This window comes from Notothenia rossii, assembly GCF_949606895.1.
Source record: "Notothenia rossii genome assembly, chromosome: 4".
In the NCBI taxonomy this organism is placed as follows: Eukaryota; Metazoa; Chordata; class Actinopteri; order Perciformes; family Nototheniidae; genus Notothenia; species Notothenia rossii.
This window is the reverse complement of record NC_136902.1, coordinates 13177724-13198679: the sequence shown is the minus strand read 5'-3', so window position 1 is coordinate 13198679 and position 20956 is coordinate 13177724. Positions and strand designations below refer to the sequence as shown.

Sequence of the window (20956 nt, the reverse complement as noted above, 5' to 3'; positions counted from 1 at the left end):
CTACTACAGGGTCTTTGTAACTGAAAATACCGTATGTATAAGGAGTCTAAACATGCTGCTGTGTGTGTGTATAGCCACTGGTTTAACTAGATACATCTCTTATACCAATCATCCAGTTCTTCAGCTTGTTTAAGAGCCAATAGGCAGAATAATGGACTATCGAGAGGTCTTAGCGCCAGCAGGTCTTGAACTTTACTTTGCCCAACTTCACTAAATGTACTTGTTCGAAAATACACTGTTTGGATATGTGACGTTCACTGCTAACGCACAGCAACTGCAGCCATAGCAAACAAGAAAGCTTGTTGTTTACCAGCTTGCTTTTAGCCTTCCACAGCCCCGAGGGCAGCGTCTACTTAACCCTCAAAAAGGGTCCGATACACGCTGCAAAAACACACACAAAGCAGACTGCTGTGCTGCGAGAGGACGCAGGGTGAGAGCTCACAAACACTGATCTGTGTTTTTTTTTTTGTATTTGCATGCTTTGGGCATTCCATGATGGTCCGACCAGGATACATTAACAAGAATGCCCCCATTTGCTACGCGGGCTAGAAGAATAGGCCACTTTGTCTCACAGTTAAGCTGCTAACATGCTCTGTGGAAGCTGCAGACAACGACTGTGATGCTAATGTGAGCAGCAGCATCACGGCAACCTGCTGTCTGACGTATTGTCATGCTATTGTGCAAAAAAACACAGCTAATTACCAACGGAGCATAAACCTTGTGTCCTTAAATGATAAATGTTGTGGTACAATTAGCATAGATGCTAAGGAAGTAGGGCTTGACCATGTGGTTTGCTGGTTTACTTACCGCTGTTGTATAACTGATAATACATAAAAAATGACTGTGACTAAATTACCAAATGAAACAATATTAGCTTATTTAAAAAAGCAATGAGAGTAACATTTTACTGTATGGTACATTTCAGACAATGATTGCACTATACACCAAGCACACTAAATATGTTAAAAATATAAAGTATCATGCCTTTTTTTTTTTATCACAGATAACAAAAAGTACTTTTCTCTCAAGTGTCATGGCATTAACTCACAAATGCAGCTAACTGAGATATCTGTGGGGCATCTTTGTATACTCTCTGATGTGTACTGGTCACGAGCTACCCCGATGGTATAATCCATATGAAATGTTGTACAAGGGTAGAAGAGTACTTTGTTCTTTTTGTGGCACCATAAATCCTTAGAAAAATTTATCATTTTTCAACCCTTTTAGGAAGCTATCCTACATACATTTCAAAGCAGTGTTTTTTTTTTCATCTCTTAAATATGCCGTGGAATGGAGGCAGTGGGGGCTAATTACGAGCATTCTTCACTGAATTAGCGTTCGGTGTGTGGTAAGGCTGTGCTCGCTTTCGTCTTGATCCCTTAACTGATCCCTTACTTAGTCTCCAGAAGGTCAGAGGTCACTTGGTTAATTAAGGGTCCAATCAGTCTGTAGATAAACTCATCTGAGCTTAATGTTTGCACTTTTTTAAAGTTCCAGCAGCTCTGCCTGGTACCTCTGAGCTGTTCATGCTAATCTACCCACAGACAGGGGAGTAGGTTAACCCAGCTCAACAGCGCCAAGCTTCAACGGCCTTTTCATTTCAAGGCCTTCAGTCAATGAAGAATGTCTGTAAGCTCTCGCTAAAGCAGAGAAATTACTCTAACTTGGTGTATTGTACACAGGGCGAGGGTTCGGGGTGCGGGGGGGGGGCCCTAAACCTCTCAAAGAGCAGTAGATTATGGAGAGAAGTCATGTTTATGCTTCAGAAGCAGGGCAATGTTTTCAATGGAGATACTGTATTTGTCCTTCTCTGCTGGCCCATGCTGCACACATCCAGGGTGATGAAAGAGGGGCTGAGCAAGCAACCATGAAATCTCGGGTTGTGTTGTGGATCAACAGAGATTACTCACTTTATCAGTGCTTTGTTTGACTCTTAATGTGCGGCTAAACAATTACAACTTTGATGTATACTCTAATTAATTGAGCAGCAATGTGTTATATACCTGATCCACAATTAAGTCATTATTCACTGACAAGAAACGTTTCGCTCTGGTATGAAAGTCAGATTTTTGCACCAAGTATTTCAAATTTGTAGCAAAAGGCAAAAATCCCCTTAAGTGTCATATATGTTTCCAAAATGGAAAACCTTGCATCCATGATTACACAGCTTTTTGAAAATAATGGTCGTGGAAATCAAACTGAAAGCTTAATTTGTCTCTTTCTTAGAAAATGGAAAACTCACAGGAGGTATGTGTTCTCAAAACAAACGTCCTAAACATTTCCATTACATTAATGTAAAAACCAACTGCTCCAAAAAGGTACAAAACTGAATTTGAAGCAATCCACTTGAAAGTTTTGTCACTAACCCCTGCAAAAGAAACCAAACAAAAACTTTTTTGTGCAAATTACACACGTTTTTTATATCGATAAGCACTCAATTACATGAAAATCTACTGTGCAGGTCAGAAAGATGTGACCGTAAAGCAGCAATTACACAGAAATCTGTATCCACATGTTCACCGTCACACAACACATTTGTATCGATGTTTCAACAAGGATTATAAACTCTCAGAAAACACTTAAATAGTAGAAAAACTTACCAGCCTGCCTTTGTAAAAATTATCCCTCAAACAAAACAGTGTCTACTCGTACAGAAAATCTCCACAGTCTCCTGTCCCTCGGACTGTGAGGGAATCAAAGCTATGAAAAGATGTGAATCTAGCTGAGCAAATAGGATTAAAGATGGCTAAATCCAAATGGCTGGAAGCACAGCATGCATTAAAGAGGAATTCTCTCAGGAAAGATAATCCCCATATACGCATTTTAACACACTTCACTCACTCCTGAGTTTTTTTACACACAGTCATAGTAAAACCACTATAGCCTGACTGTCCACACACACACACACACACACACACACACACACACACACACACACACACACACACACACACACACACACACACACACACACACACACACACACACACACACACACACACACACACACACACACACACACACACACACACACACACACACACACACACACACACACACACACACACACACACACAGCATCTAATAATACAGCGCTGCCTGGTCCATACAGACTGTAACCATGACACATGCAACTTCTCATTCCAGACGTGGAAACTTGACTCTGTATTAAATGTGTCAGCGTGCTAATCATACATGCTGACATATATTATTTTCCTACCAATGTTTTTTTTTTACCTTGAGCACCTCCATTGGTACCTGGGCAGCAGGCGGCAGACTGGCAGGGACGCTGACATTGATGGCAGGGGTCTGTGCCGCTGTGGTTTGTGGGTAATGGCAGGCCTCTTGTTTCTGCTGCTCCCGCCGCTCCTGCTCCTGAAGCTGCTCCCGCATCAGCTGCTGCCGCAACAGGATGCGTGATGTCATGGCGGAGGAGCTCAGCGGGGGCTTGGAGGAGCCGTGCTGCTCCGAAGGGCTGCCGCAGAAAAGGAAAAAAAAGATGCCAGATGAATGAGCAGAGACAGTGAGCGATTGTGGAGATAGTGATAACACAGAGAGGGTAGAGAGGGGTCGGACAGGGAAGGAGAGGTCAAGCAAAAAGAGAGGAGAGGAGGATGGTCAGAGAGCAGCAGAGGTAGAAGAAGATGAAGGGAGAGCAGATGGAATAAAAGGTTAATATGAGCGAAGGGCAGAGATCAAAAGGAACATCTTGACTGTTGAGCTGCAGAGATTTGATGGTTTTGATTTGCTAAGATAATGAGTGAGCGTAGATTCAGACTCGGGACAGGGATTTGAAAAGCACTAATGTCAAACTGTGGCAGGTTCCAGCCTGTCATGATGTTTTTGAATATTGGTTTGAGAAAAACAAGCACTTAGAAGAAGAGAAAAACAAGCACTTAGAAGACATAGCTATGGCCCTAGGACATGTTGATACTTTTTTTTTTTGCTATCTTTTGACATTTAATGTATTAATTGGTAGATTAGGCCCTTTTTTTATGCAACTTCCAAGATATAGACTTGACAATTAAACCACTCAGCATTAATTAAAATGCTATTTTCAACAGATACACTTTCTGATTCTGAATCAGAAGCAGAAACAGGTTTATCGCCAAGTGGGTTAACAGATACGAGGATTTTTCCTTTGTACATGGTGCACATAAACACAGTTAAAGAAGATAGAAAGTAAACAAAACAACAAAACAATGAAATAAAAACAATTGAAACCTATTATAAGTTAAGATATGGGCAATTATTCACATGAAATCTGGATATACTGTAAAACTACGTGCAGAGTATGTATTATTAAAGTACTTCGAATAATACAATGAAAATAAAATATGTACAGTATTGTTATGGAAAGTGGATGAGAGTATACAAATGTGCAAACATATTTGGAGGGTTGAGCAGAACTGGCAATACTTAGATTAAATAAATCAAAACAAGAAAGACTTTGCATAGTGTGCATTGATGTAATGTAATGAAGATGTTTGAGAGCTCCTAGTGCATTAGAGGAATTAAACCTCAACAGAAAAGAGGAACAGGTTTCATAAAAGGTTGCTTCAGTTTTCCCACTCTCTTAAATTTAGACGGCTGCTCCCCAGACAGAGTCCTAAAATAGAGAGGCTCTGCTGAAGCAGAAGTTGCCGGGATGAAGCCTTCATCGAGTGAGCGATCCTTTTGACAAATCTCAGTAAAACGTCTGGCCAATCCAGCTGTGCAGTAATCGCACTAATTAGCCAGTGGAGTCAAACACAGCTTCGGTCTGCAGCGTATTCACTGGGTGTTGAACCCTCAGCATACCATCATTCTCCCCCCAGTGCTGCACATAATCTCATTGTCTGATTCCACGCCCACTGAACCCTGCACAAGAGCGAAAACACGCTACGGTGTAACAAAACGCCACGTTTTCTGACTATTATCTACAGTCAAATCCGATTAGGTATTGCCCTTTAGCAGAAACATCTCTCATTCACTCCTGAAGACAATGCTGATACAGATACATTGATTATTGGTCCTAGATAATGGTTAGAGCAGAACAAAGGCTGGGGTTTTGTCTCTAAAAGTCCTGCAGCAGTTTGGGACCCTCAAATGTTTTTGTGTCAAGTTTCTTTGTACTTCTCCCGCTATAGAGAATCAGGTTTAGTGGTTATATTTATAATTCCTTTGTCAGTGTGACTTTAGGCGATTGTGTTTCCTTTCATCCCCTAAGTTTCAAACTAAAGTGACTGGATCCAATGTCAGCTTTTTTTTGTGTTAATTTCCACTGCCTGAGCAGAAATCCTTTGATTTGTTTCTTTCTTTAATCTGTTTCACTGTTTGAGTGTTTGAATTTTTTTTCGTGTGTAGCTAGAACAAACATAAAAAGTGAATTTCTTTCCAAAAGCCCACATTTTTTAAATGCAAAATATGATGAGATACGATATTTACCACATTACTTCCTTAATTTCCTTAAATTCCTTAAACATTTTGGGATACTTTACAGTGTTTCCCCTAGGTTTACTGCTTTGGGGGGGGGGGTGCTGCCTGAGTGGAAGGGGGGGGGGGGGGGGGGGGCGGCTATCATTGGGATATATATATTTTTAATCCCCTGGAGCAGAGAGAGCAATATTGTTATTGATTAGTGCATCTGTGGTTAGGGTCAAAAACACTAAACTCCAACTTAAAATGAAAGTATTTAGTTTATTTAATAAAAGAGCACATGTTCAATGTGAAAAGTGACAGTAGATATAGATTAGTTGCAATTTGGTTCCAATTTTTTCTTTTTATTATAAAAAAAAATAACAGAATTTTTTTTAAAACACCTTACAAAGGTAGGGGGAAACACTGCTTTAACTTGGAGGATGTCATTTCATTCTTATACGTCTATATTCAAATACAAATCAGAGGTAAATAAATAAATGACATGTTGATTATTAATGCAAAATAAAATGAACAATACAATTATGATGTATTATTACACTGAATAAAACTGTTTCCGGCCAGTTTAAAAAGTAGTTGGAATATTTCCACCTTGACTAGCAGTGATTACAGTTATTTACAGCTAAATGCATCAATAATAATAATGCAATATTATAACATATATTTCTGAAATAATGTCTACTTTTACAAACTCTGATATTCACTATAATTAAAGCTTAACCCAGTGTAATGTCAATTAATGCTAGAAGCTCTGTTAGAACACAAGCTATTGGATTACACAGGATGTAATTTGTCATAAACCAAGGCAATGGCAAATATAAATCAGTGAGCTTCTTTAAGCGCTAGAGGAAAAGTGAGGAGTTCATCAAAGTTATTAGGATTCATAGTGTCGGAATAATAATATGCCTCTACCAAATGATGTGCCAATACATCAAGAAGATGTTGAGATATTTCACTAGATAAGTTAAAACTTTAAGTGCTGGTGGCGCTAGACAAAATGTCAAGGATCACCAAAGATATTATGAATTATTATGTGGGCACAATGGATATCTACCAAATGCAAGACCTAGATTTTACAGTTATAATATGAACTTGCCAGTGCTCTCTGGTGGATCGAATATGTAATAGTATCGCTGTTTTCCCTTTCCAGTAGTTAACAATAAGTCTGTTATGTAGGTTTGTTTTTGCATGTAAACGGTCTGCAAAGGCTTAAATCCCAATTTCTCTCACACACACACACACACACACACACACACACACACACACACACACACACACACACACACACACACACACACACACACACACACACACACACACACACACACACACACACACACACACACACACACACACACACACCTGCCTGAAATGCCTTGATTGGACTCCTTTGTTTACTACCGCAACATAGTGACGTCACTATGTAACACTCGTTCTTCTATTGGCCAGCACTCCAACACATTGTACGTGATAGGCTAAGGGGCGGGACATCACAACAGAGCCGGCCAGCTAACCAATCAGAGCAGACTGGTCTCTGGTTTCAGAAAGAGGGTGAAAAGAGGTGCTGCAGCACACAGGCAGTATGAGAAAAATAAAAACATTGTTTAACATTAAAGCAAGGAAATATGTCACAGTAGAGGCACCATGATAATCACCAAATACAAAAATGAACCTAAAACTGAGCAGAATACGTCCTCTTTAATTATATTTGTGTTTTTTCCCTACTGGAATTTCTTGCCATGAAATCAGCTGTAATACAAATCAATAAATCTCTGATAAGCAGCTAAAATCAGCCATTTTTATCAATCAGGCCGTTAGTCTCCATTTAAAAATAGATGTTTACAATATAGCAAAGATTTAGTGAGAGTTGTAGCGCCTCATGATATCCTTTAATACATTTCTGATTATCTGTGTGTGTGTGTGTGTGTGTGTGTGTGTGTGTGTGTGTGTGTGTGTGTGTGTGTGTGTGTGTGTGTGTGTGTGTGTGTGTGTGTGTGTGTGTGTGTGTGTGTGTGTGTGTGTGTGTGTGTGTGTGTGTGTGTGTGAGAGTTAGTGTGTGCATGAATGACCAGAAGCCTGTCTACAAAGCAAAGCTCCACTTCCCTCTCTCTGTTCCTTCCTTTCGACTGTTTGGTGGCTTTTTGCCAAAGTGACCACTGAAACACATAAAAAGCTCTTTTGTCCCTTTAAAAAAAATGTTTCTCTCGTGTGTGTGTGTGTGTGTGTGTGTGTGTGTGTGTGTGTGTGTGTGTGTGTGTGTGTGTGTGTGTGTGTGTGTGTGTATGTGCGTGTGTGTGTATGTGTGTGTGTGTGTGTGTGTGTGTGTGTGTGTGTGTGTGTGTGTGTGTGTTCACTCCTCTCATGTTTGTGTATCTCAAAGGAGAAAAAATAAATAACAATGGCAGTACAGTGCTGAAGAGCCCCACCCACCCAACCCATGATTCCTCTGACTCGGCTCACTACAGCACTCCATCACACTCCATTATTAGCCAACTGTCAGAGCTGAGGCTTTGATGAAGGTATTACTGCCCAACAGCACTCAGGGAGATGAGGAAGCTTCGCATCCTGAGTGAGGAGAGGCTAAAGCACAATGTTTAAAGTAGAGAAAGACGTCTGATCTCTGTCCAAACTCTGAGCTGGTGGAAAAATAAAGTGCAGAACAGACACCACTTATACTGCTGCTGGTAACTGACTGGAGCTAATAGCGCTGCCTAATGGACACTAATGGTACAACAACAACTTCCTCTAAAAACTAATGGCATGGCAACCATGTATTTACTGTTAGAAAAATCCTTTTCAAACTCTTTTGTGATTATCCATTCAAAAAAGAGAGGGTATCAAAGTGACACAAAATCTTTATTGGTTCTCAAAATCAATGACAAATGTGTAAACAATGTCTTAACTTAACAAACAACTAAAAATGATGTTGATTATTAACCAGGACCAGTTTAAGCACCAACTGTTCAACAGAAAGCTCACTGCTGAAGCTGTTATCGTATTTACTTCACATAGTTCTCTGCAAACTGTACATGTTGTGTACATAATACTATTACAAAGTCATGCAAGCATGCAGAGACGCCATACTCACAAAGGGTCAAATGAGCAGGGTCTGTGCACTCCTACAGCCTCCATATTTATTCTATTTTTTTGCACCACCCACCCTTGGAGAACTATGAAAGTCATGCCGGTGGTGCAGCGCTGAAAGTGTGTCAAAGGTGGGAGTGTCCGGGGCCGGCCTGGACTCTCCAATCGCCTCACAGAGAGGAGAGGAGACCACTGATACACACTGCCCATCAACTAGCTGATTTAAAACACACACACAGTTTCCCTTGGAGGCATGAGTCCTGACTGTTCAGTGGACGACGTGCAGACAATCTGTAGTCACTGCATGTATCTCCAAAAAGCTAAAAGCAGTGGTGTTTGGTGATATGTGATAAAGGATTGGTAATAGATTGTGTCGCTCAGGTGTTAAGCAGTATTTACTGTACGTTGTTACTCTACCTATTTTTTTATAAAGTGAAGATTTGTTTACCTACTTTTGACACATGCTCTGATAGAATAACTGTCTGCTGTTGAAAAAACCCAAAAAACCAGGGTTTAAAAAGAAAAAAAAGGAAATAGATAGTGTCCTTTCTCACTGTTATCGCTCAGCAAATGAGATCGCAGAAAAGCTGTCCTGCATCTAGCTGCTTGTAATGATCCTGTCTCCTTTTGTTTGTCTCAGAGGCTGCAGGTGGATCACAGAGGAGATCAGACTACCCCCCCCCCGCTCAGCTGGAGCACAGCGCAGTGATTATGTAGCTACATGACGGTAAATTGATCCACTCGCGCCCCCCTGCTGATCACTACACCCCAGCGTGCTGCAGCTGACATCCCCCCCGCAGGAGAGACATATCCAGCACATCTCTGACGACAAACATCCGGACGCAACTGTTCATAAATGAAAATGGATTATACATTTCAAACAAAACAAAACCAACGTAGCATATTGTTATGTGCATTCTACAAAAAAATGCAACAAGTTTTGTTACTAGAGCAGAGAGAATTTGACTTAATTAATCACTTTTTAGCTTCAGTTGCCAACTCTTCTTAAAGTGTAAGAAATGTTATTCAAGCAAAATCCAAACCTTTGTATTAAGTAACAATATATTTAGCATATGTTGAATTGTTGTACACCTTACTGAGTCCAAACAAGACATCTGGAGACATCATCCAACAACATCTAAATACAAATACGTTAAAAAGTATGTTGGACTAATAAGTTGCTCTGAGGGAAGTAGCTTAACCGGCCCCTGTAGTAAACTAGCCAATTAAAACGTGATGCTACTACACAATGCCTAATAATTCTTCTTGTCCAGATGCAAATCACACAGTGTCAAATAAAGTACCAAAAGTACATATAGAAACTCTAAAAACCACATGTCTCTACAAATTGACAGCGCAGTTAATCTGAATCTATCTGAATAGATTCTGATTCAAGAGCAAAACTAAATTGGGTAAACTGTTAAATCATCAGGAGAGATAATCAGATACTTTCCAGGAAGCCAGGACCCCGTAGAATAACTTGAACTTGCCGGGTCTTATTTTTTAACAGCATACCGCTCTGTACAATAAGTTTCTTCATGCAATGCGCCTCATACAAGTCATCCTCCCTGCTCCTCACAGTTGTTCCTGTCAGTGAACTCTCCTGAGGGCTCAGCTCTATCAGTGGCTGTATTTATTTCTAACTGCGGGAGGAAATTCATCAAAAAGAATCCTAATACTCAGAATTGTATTCAAACGTTCTCTGTGAAGCGCCATGAATGCAGCCCCCGAGGGACTATATACTTGGGTAACTACTCGTGATTTCACATGTTTGCCAAATGCAGCGTCTTGCAGCTAACAGTGGTCAGGTGGTCTGGTGCTCCTGGATCACAGGTGCAAGGGGGCGTGGCCTGAAGAACAATAGGGAAGTGAATTGTTTGGTCCTGCGTTGAAGCAGAAAGGCTTTTGGAGATAGACAGAGGAGCTATGGATGATCCAGGCTGCACACTCGGCAGATGGAAAAGGCATTTGGATCTTTTTTTGATGGTAGATCCTCATGTGAAGAAAAAATGGGAGACTTTTTTTTAAGAATATTGGGAATATAGCAACCAGAGGACTTGGGATCAACTAGGCCGGACTCCTAATCAGAATCTATGTGTGGTAAATGACAGTCTTTTGGGTTTTTTATGCATTTCTACAGCTCTTTATCTATACGTCTCATTTAAAAGGAAAACATATGGGTTGGACTCTGCGGGCTCTATAAGGAGGCCTTGTTTGAGTTGAACTATCTGTGTTGTCAACCTAGTAGACATGAACCTAATGGTCGGGCAGGGGTTTGTATTCTTAAAATGTTTTGTTATTTGACATTTAGTATATTGATTCCTAGATTTTGTTATTGTCAGAAGGGCTTTAAAGGCTCCAAATCCTTTTTAATTTCCTTTTTAAATAAGGCTTTTTGGTCTTGGAGTTTCCTCATTTGGACATCTTCTTTCGAATTATATTTAACTATGCTTAAAACCCAATCTGTTAATCAAAAAGTTTTTTGTATATATTTTATGAAATGCTTATTAAACAGTGGAGGATGTGCTACCTCTCTTCACAAATAAAGCAACAGTCTTTAATCCTTATCAAAACATTTCTGAAATGAATACATTTTTGCTGATTTAAGCCAGTTTCTTAAGAAAAAAATTACAAAAAAGTTGATCAATTGCTTAAACAAAGTGTCTTCTGTTGTGGTCAAAACATGCAATTTGTAGACTTTACATTATTGGTTTCTAAGATATACTTTGCTTGTCATTGTTTTTACTATCTTCTGACATTTCAATAGATTAATTGAGCAAGAATTCAGCAGACTTAATCAATAATGAGCTGAGTTATACAGCCCTTCAATATTTAGCAGGAAGCAGGATGCTGTGTAGGAAGTGCTGTTTCAGTGTTGTTGCAGTTTTACTGGTCACCAACAGAGGCTGACAAAAATCACACATTTAAATTATTATTAATACTCTTGAAGCAAAGCAAAACAATTCCAAAGTTTGTGAAAATGATCCGATGTGGAACTGTAAAGTGCTTCAAGAAGCCACAAGTAAAGCTTAGGACGCAGCAAAGTGATCCTAACTGCAGGACAAGTAGTGAAGACGGACTTTTAGTGCAGCCACCTGTCTGTGTCATTAAGCTCCTGTCCCTATTAGCTCATGCCTGAAACCCGTCACCTTCAGACATCTCTGTCTACGATATCCCCTCGGGAACAAGCTGTTCCCAACACTGCACTTGCATAACCCTCAACCCACGACTCAGCTGTCTCTCACAGGCAGTTATCACCTCATTTTATTCCCAAATTCATAAAAACAAACCAGCATTTAAAGGCAATTGGGCACAATCTAATGTATTTGATATTGTAATATGTTCATATGAGGTCATCCAGGCAAACCATATGGAAATATAAGAATTAAACCTCAATATTCACTTAATAGCAATACAGACATTTTGCATGTATGGCAACCTGTCCAGTATCATTAGTAGTCATTGATCGATCATTTGATCACATTATCAGTCTTGATTGTTTATTCTTTGATTGAAAATTTCCTGATTGTGTGAATTTTAAAAGGATTTTTTTTTTAGCAAAGCCCTTGCAAAAGTTATATTCTAAGTAATATAATATAGCATTTTTGATACTGATGCAAAAAGTGTCACCCATCTATGTGAGATCATATCTGCTTTTTTTAAATATACATTTTGTGCTTTCTAATGCATTTTTTTCTCATGCATTAGAAAGCACAAGACTAGGGCTGCACGATTTGGGGAAATAATCTAATTGCGATTTTTCTGACAGATATTGCGATTCAATTTGCGATATTTGTTTCTCAGCGACCCAACGGAAGTTTATTGTAAAATGAGGCCATATCTCCGGCTAGGAAGGTCGTATCAACGTGCTCCCGTCTCTAGCCCCCCCGCAGCCCGAGCTACGAGTGAAAGAACTAAAGAACTAAACTTACATGAAACTTCCGTTGGGTTGCTTTAAAGTCAAGCTTCAGTTTAAGATTCACCCTGTCATAGATGTAAAACACGTGATGGAGCATTACTAACCTGACTCAGGTGGTTTGTTTCACCAAACCATCTAGTAGAGCTCCATTGGAAGCCATTTGGAAAAGTATTTCAAAAAGACTTGGCAGGTGATTGGATCAATCTGTCTATCACCTTCTATCATGGGCCACTTCTGATTGGTTAAAAATGGCTGGTACATGTGGAGAACAGCACTTCTGATTGGTGTGGATGACTGACACACAAGAAGAAAAAAATAATAAAAAAAGAAAGAAAAGTGTTTTTTTAAATCGCATCATTTCAAATCGCAATTTCGATTTCAAATCGATTAATCGTTCAGCCCTACACAAGACTTCACTTTGCATGCCAAGTCAGCCAGAAAATAATGAGGCTTCAACTCTCAGTTTCAGAGTTAACACATCCACTGCTAAATATATATCTTGTTCACACTGCACAGTAGACTAGCTTCACTGTCTGTCTCGCGTCTATGTTCGGCACATCGTCTGCAGCAGGCTGAGCGCTCTGTCAAACTGATTTAAGAACAAAAAATATGTCTTTGAAATGATTTTGTCACACCTCAGATTTTAAATTTAGAAACCACAGGGGTAATAATGACGGGATATGACACCAATAATCAATGGAACTAATTATATCCATTTTGCGCAACAATGTCTCGCAACACTGTCATCGTGACTGTGCTGGATCATCCTCATGTGATGGGAAGAGGAAGTGGGACGCCTTCAATCTAAACAACTTTTCAGACAACTTCACATTTTCCAAAGTAACTGGCATGAAATAATCTGTGATTCCTCGCTCGCACTGAGACTGGATGCCTTTGCTGCTCTGCCTGCGACCTCACAACACAACACAGCTCAGATTGTACGTATAACAGTATAATGACATTTCACTAATCAAGAAATTAGTTTAAAAAATGCAGAACTGGGTTAAAGGGTAAGGCTGTGCGAGAGTTGGAGTTGTGGCTGAATTTAGAGGAACGCAGATGAACTCCAAATCTGCAAAAAGAAAGTCTCAAGAATCAACCAGAGTCTACCAAACGTCTGTAATAAGAGCTCTGTCTGAAAACAATGGTGTACTGTCCTCTCACAATGAAGCCATGTTTTGCTGAACAGCCTCACAGAGACACGTAGATCCAAAAAAACAACTGATAATGAAACACCATTCTGTTAATAGAGGTATTATCACTCCCATCAGCAACACAGCAAAGTGGTGATTTTCACAACATCTGCGTTAGATCACAGCTGAAAAGTGTAATCTATTAGAATCACCCGGAAAACAGTGTCATGCTTTATCGTCATCAGTCAAAATAGACTTTTTTTTTTTGTCAGTACCTACAAATTATTCTGGTATTTATCTATATTCAGAATTAACTTGGGTCAAAAGTCATTCATCAAAACATGACGTTATTACAATCAGCTACTAAAAAGTGCATCAAATAAGTTTTATACTCCATTTTGGCGATAACTTTCATTTTCTTTCTTGCTAATCGAAGAGAGAAATCTTTCTGACAACTCTAAGGAACTGTCATTAACAAGAGTGATATCTAAGTGTACGGGAAAAAAAGTTTTGTTTTTACGGCAGTCTCGTCATCACTAAGGTGCTGGAATATGGATTTTGTTAACTTCGTACAGAGCCACACTAGCTGTTTTTCTTTTCTTTATGCTAAGCTAAGTTAACTGTCACCCGGCTCCAGCATTATATTCAATTTTAGGACATGAAAGTGGTATAAATCTTATCTAACTCAAAGAAGAGTTTCCCAAAACTGTGTCTTTAATGACTTCCTGAGACCCCTTGATATATATTAGTATTATTGCTTATTAGCATCTGAACATACATTAGATGGCAATGAGCAATACTTCCATAACAAAGGTGAAAGGTCACATGAGACCACAGAGACCTGACTCAGCCATTGCTGATTGTTTGGAGAGGCCTCAACAGCAGCTTTCTGATAAGTCTGTGTGTTCATGTCCTGAGGCACCATATGAACCTCTAATGTATGTCACGTTTATTCTACAACACTGTTTGTTTTAGTCAGGATTAAGATGCGACTCTCCAATGTTTACTTTCAGCATTGCATTTCCAGCTCTTCAAATAAATACATAGAAAGCAGACACTGGATTCAAGAGCAGATTGTGTTAGGTTACACTTTTATAGCTCTATCCGCCTCTTAATAGTTGATATGAAATGTAAACATCTCGCAGTGTAGCTTCTCTACAAAAATATCTGCACATTTTCCACTGTAGATGGTTGTTATGTATCCTACTATAATTTACGAAACACAGTGACACTATATTATTTGACTAACAAGTTATTGGTAACCTACAGATTGCATTTGGTTATAAACATTTCCATCAAGAGTTAGGCTATTTGTACACTTTCTTTAAAGTAGTATCCATACAAACATCACCCCACCCATCAGCTTTATCAACACATCAGCAATGAGTGAAGCTGAGCAGCATCTCCTGTCTTTCGCTCCTCTACAAGCTAATATTTGAAGTAGATTTTGACAAGACAACACCCAAGTGTTGCATAACTTCATGCCAGCAGGATAACCATAAGGAATGGGAGTTGAATCCCGGTATGGAGATGAGCTCCAGTAACATCTGTGGAGAAACCTGCTACATGCACGCACTGTGGAACAACAGCTCAGAACAGAATCTGCAGCCCAATTATCACCTAAACACCAAAACCGCTCCGGCGTGGGAAATAACTGTCTCAACAACTGACCTGTTTAAGGGTTGACTCTTCAATTCGTAATACGTTTTAGGCTCCTCTTGAAACTCCTCTCCAACCTCGAAGTCGGGAACTATTCCCGATTCGGACTGCATTCTTGCAGATGGCAACTTTTTTTTTTAATGGAAACGTCAAACCCCTGGAAAAAAACCAGACGGTGGATATTTGTGGCGCCGTCCTTCGCTCCGTACCGACCGCTCTCAGCCGCCTCTGTGCGGGACCCGGAGCTGTGTAGTCCTCCGCCGCAGCGAGAACCGCACTCCCAACGGGCTGCACGAGACCAACGAACTACGACTCCCAAGATGCACCTGGGCTGTCAATGTCAGCCTGGTTTTTATTGGCTACAATATGCGAGGGGGATTTTACACAGCCTTATTTGCTCAAAACGAAAGTGTCGAAAAGTTTAAAACCTTCAATAATAAATGATAACAGCTGGTTAATGATGGACATTTAGACTTATTTTGGGTTACAACAATGCAAATGCTTCCTGCAGTTCCCTTTTTTAATGATTTGTTATCGTTTATATACCTCATAACGACTAACTGCACCAAAACAATACAAATATATATGTATAATATGAATGCAGCCTAAACACGTATCTACCTTATTAAAGTGTATTATCATCCAACATATGCAGGTTTAATTTTAGCATGACGATACAACATCAATACGTGATCAATTGTCATAATTATGCTCAATGCACCAAACATGATCGAGGCTATATTTAGGCCATATAGTGACCTTGAAAAACCGCTTCATGCTAATGTAGATCATGATCATCATAAAAAAGATTCCAATAAGATGACATTGCATGGCTTCACCACTTCACGTTTACTTTCTTAATAAATGAAACACTTCTGCACCAGAAAAGCACAAAATAGTACATTCTTTAAATTATTGATAATTATTAACCTTAATATTGCATTTCTCTCATCGTCACAGCAGTTTACTCATGCAGGTATTGCCCCCAAATCCCCACAAACCTGGTGACTCTGTCGACCCTCATGCCTCGGTTCCCTCGCTGTGTTTCCTGTGCAGACAGACTGACCTGCCTCTGCTGCTCGTCTCGTCCTCAGACCCTCACTCTCCTCTCTGCTCTCCAACTTTGGTTTCCTCACTGGATCCCATGATCCCATCCACCACTTGGGGGCAGTATTTGATAGAGAAGCCAGTGTTGTGGGCTCATGGGGCACTTTCTATTACAAAATGGAAATTCTAGTTCAATATTTGCATTAGCTTCATCCTGCTGAACTGGTTTGAGTCTACTACTGCAAATAGCCTATCATCCAGATGTTCTCCTGTTGGAAAGCTCAGGCTTCTAAATAATATAAAACGGAGCCTCAAATGGCATGCTCATAATTGAACAACATAACTGGAATAGGAAACAGTTTACCAGTGTTTGTTCAAGATATTTTCTTTGCTCCGAAAGCTCAAAGCCTGTGAAATGCAAACAGAGTTACAGTGAGAGCGGGAGACATGATGCATGCATGGGGCTTCACGTTCAGTCAAAAAAAGACACACAATAGACTAGACAACATATTATTCTGGGTGTTGTAGTTGGGTGAATAGCGGCACTGATTACAACGGGCCTCCAGCTGAGGGAGGCCCCCAGAGTTTATAGACTACAATGCCCTTTAGTTGTTTTTTACTCAAGTATAAGTATTTGATACTCCAGTTCAAATTGATCTGTCTTTGAAGAAGGATTTTGTTGAAACTCTTGCAACATAACAGATCCTTGGTCACCTTTCAACCCAGAGACAATGGTTGTTTTGACCCAGTGTTTGTGTTATTTTCTATACAACGAAACTAAAGCCTGTCCTCAATTTCCATCATTTACTTTAGCATGCTTTGTTTCATATTATTATATGTTGTTGGTGTATCCTTTGTAGTTGTTAAATGTCATGTCCACACAGTTTTTTGAAACTGACAACAAATCAGTTAAAAATCAAAATACTTTAGAAAACTAAAACTTTAGCTTGATTTTTCGAACATTGGGTCAAAAATAACCATTCATGTTGTTGCAGTAAAAATACAGTGTTTGCACACCGTCTCTTTATTTTGATGGGTTACTGACTGGTTTTTCCCATGTGTACTAATCTTAAATGAACCTAGTATCATGTTGATGCTATATTGACCTGAATTAGATTACAGCAGGAACAAACATTCCCTTTAGACATAATGGAAACAACAGGACGCTTCTCATTAAACATGTATCTGTGCGAGACAAAACCTATAACCATTCAACAGGTTACATGTGATAAGTGATTAGTCCCCTCACGTGCAATCCTTTCCCACTAGCTTTTACAAAGTGCCACGAGAACATGTGCCAACAAATGCAGTGTTAGACAGACTGACAGTGAATGTCTGGCATCATGGTGGCCGTGTGCAATGAGATAACTGAACACAAACATAGACAATGCTGTGCAGATTTTAATGAGCAGTGACAGCCGATGCAAACAATGCTGGCTAATAAGGCAGAGCATTAAATGTAGGTCAACAAAAGCAGGGAGTGCACCAACAGTCCTGTTATCTTTTTTTGAGACGGCTGTCATGAGTGACATGCAGCCGTTTCCACTTCCTGTATGTTGGACTCAAAACAAGATCCTGGATTGTGAGCAAAAGGTATCCTGCTGATGCAAGACATTAGTAAAGTTTCATGTTGACAGTTGGCTAATAATCAGATTGCCTTGAAAGAAATGGAGGAGTGGTTTTGGTCAGAAGTGAAAACTAATTCAACACCATGAATAAAATACTGCATTGTTTAACCTCAAGTTTGTTCCTCTTTGGAATAATATAAAACTCTGTGTTGTTAGAAGAAAGTTAAACCTGAAATACCTACTGTCTATTCTTCTTTAAAATCTCAACTGGTAACATGCAACATTTTCAAGACATGTGGTGGGCATATTGCTCAAAGAAAGCCTGTTTCTTTGTTTCTATTTCAAAACCTTGTCCCACAGTGTTTGCTTTTAGAGGCTTTTTTTTTTTTCAAACTTTTCTATCACATGAAATCATTTTTCCATTAATAGCTGCAGTTTTAAATTCCATGTAAACAAGATTTGCAGCACTCTTATTCAAAGCATTCCAGTTATGAGACAACAAAGTTATTCATTGCTGTTGTAAAACTCCCTCCGTTTCTCTTGTTATGGATGCTGTGGGAGCATTTGCATAAAGCATCTGCCAATCAACATATGACTGTGATTAAATGGAGATGGAAAAGTAATTGCACACACATTCAACCATGCATAAAAAAACATAGACACAATGGGATAGTTATCTCTAATGGAGTAGTCATGAAGTGGATATTGCATTTTTGCTATTGTGCAAAATAATAAGTTCCATACAAACTTTCATCAACTTTTGTAAACAATTCCCTGGAGATTACTAACATGCAATAAAAATGAAAAGCAACCTACATCGACATACATTCTTGATGGCCTGAAGCTTTTATTGTGAAATGTACAGTAAATGTTGATATTGCTGGATCTGATGAGAGTTTTACATGCCAGTTATTAAAAAAATAACCCAGTGTCTTATACTTATCCCCTCAATGTATTAAAAGTGCAGCTTGCCATTGATTGTATAATGAAATTCCTAATGAGGGTAACGAGGGAATCCTACTCTTTTGTTTAAGAGAAGATTTTTTTTTGTAAGGAGGCGACTCAGAGGACAGATGGTTTTGGGGGATCTTAATGAGATACTTATTCATGTCTGATGTCAGAGCAAAGGAGGGGTGGGGGGGCGGCTTTCTTTGCTTACAGACTGCACTCCATGTTAAATGTGGGGACATAACAAAAACATTATTTAATGTATTAGTTAGTTAAATTGTTAAGTATGTTTGTCAGTGAAGCAATGGCTTACTATCTTAACATGTATTTGCACAACATAATTAAATGTTGTTTCAGGGACTTTAACGAGCGGCTGTGCTTGCTTCTTTAGGCAATTACCAGCGGAGTAAAGAGTAAAAGACAGTGATGAATATTTTAGAGGCACCGTCACTCCTCAGCTGAAATGAATATCACATGTGAAACACACACCAATGGGTTGCTTCTATAGTATTGTGTCTTTTAGATTGCATGAGTCAAAGATGTTTAATGATGTGGAACGAGATATTTCCTTAATAATTTACCTGGAAGCAAGATAACAGCCACCAAACTTGTATTTTAGTTTGTTCTGAATATATCCTCTGCACAGAATGTGGTTAACAATCATTTTTAAAACAGATTTTTTATTAAATATGCTAACGAACAACATGTTAACATCCTCCTGTAAACTAAATGTTGACTTTGACCCATATTTCAATTTAGGGCAACTGAGGTTAAACCTGTAAAGCCTTATTAAAAATGGCTGTGTTTTTTGGCACATAAACATGTGGAAAATCTGCCTTTGAGTCGGGAAATGCATCAAATAATTTCATTTGTCACTCATTTTCAATGTTCATTTATGAATAGTAATTTTCTTCCATGGTGTTAATCGTCATACACATTGTGTTAAAATCATGTTTGAAGCACCAATGGTTACCATTTCCTGTGTTTTGTCCGCTATCTCACACGCTAAATTCTTAGCAGCTCACATTTTTATCACTTATATCCTGTTTGTTGACACGGGTCAATAGTAAGGAAAGGAAAATCCTTTATGCAAATACTGTGCATCCAGGAAAGCTCAAACATACATCAAATTACCTGTTAGCTCAATTCTTGGAAATCCCCTTTAGCCATATTTACCTAAAGTAAACACAACTTCATTCACACTTCATAATACATTTTCAAGAGATAGGTCAAATAATGTAATATAGCACTGAGGTTGATTTTCTGTATCTACTTGCAGTAATTGTACAAATGTAGGTCCTATGAACCAAATAAAATAAAACCTAAATGTTGCAAGACATTCCCAAAGTCATGTTGTGAACACATCATTTTGAAAAAGTAAGATAACAACGGCGCTTCCCTCATTTTCCCTGCCTTGCTAATAATAATTGCCTGTAATTGTTCAATTTAAAGTAAGGCAACTCTTCTACTTCTTTTTCCTCAAACTTTCCTCTTCTTTTCTTGGACATACAATAGATTATGGTGGCCAATAAGTATTCTAATGAAAATTCTGTCTACACTAATTACACAGTCATTTGGGGGGTGCAATCTAAAGCAATTCCTTCTTTATTGTTGTTTGTTGATCCAATCTTGTGTTTCCTATTTGTTTGCCTGTCATATGGTTGGCTTTGACATAATTTTATTGGGTTGTGTGTGTAATGGTGACATTGTAATCATTTTAATTATGCAGAAGCTTATATTTTTTAATAAGTTGTCATGGGAACAACCAATAAGCATCCACATAACCAATAAACTGATGTTATATGATTCAACAAGGATTACAGAAATTAAATATTGAGTGCAACAGACAGACATAGGCCAATGCCCCCAAATAACCTTTATAGAAAAATTCAGAGACCACAAAATCCACTTAAAGGTCACTATTGATCAGAGGAAACAAGGAGCCAATATTTAGGCCTGTCATAAGACAAATAAAACTGTTCAATACAATATATTGTGTAAATGTATTATATTATATGGGGATGCGGCGCCGCCTTTAGCCCCTCGTGGTTCATTATTATGAGGATTCAGTGAGATTCAGGCCGGCCGGCAGCTGCTGGATGAGAGGCAGAGGGAGGGAAGGAGGGAGCTAGGGAGGGAGGGAGGGGATGCGGGGCTTGTTCACATAATAGCCGGCGGGT

The 20956-nt window shown here is 39.1% G+C and overlaps 1 protein-coding gene across 3 annotated transcripts in view; it reads right to left on the bottom strand.

The window, feature by feature from the left end:
- Nucleotides 1-16337, bottom strand: part of LOC307037368 (microphthalmia-associated transcription factor-like) — a 31664-nt gene extending 15327 nt beyond the window's left edge. Inside the window, exons 1-2 of one of the 3 annotated variants that reach the window (XM_079678191.1) lie at nt 16215-16337; nt 3238-3475 (exon numbers count right to left, since the gene is read on the bottom strand). In XM_079678191.1, coding sequence (XP_079534317.1) covers nt 3238-3475; nt 16215-16237 — 261 coding nt within the window. In that variant the 5' untranslated portion in view covers nt 16238-16337. Of the gene's footprint in view, nt 1-3237; nt 3476-15225; nt 15518-16214 lie in introns of those variants that run through there. The other 2 variants (XM_079678190.1, XM_079678189.1) reach the window with 2 other exon arrangements.
- Nucleotides 16338-20956: the final 4619 nt, after the last annotated feature.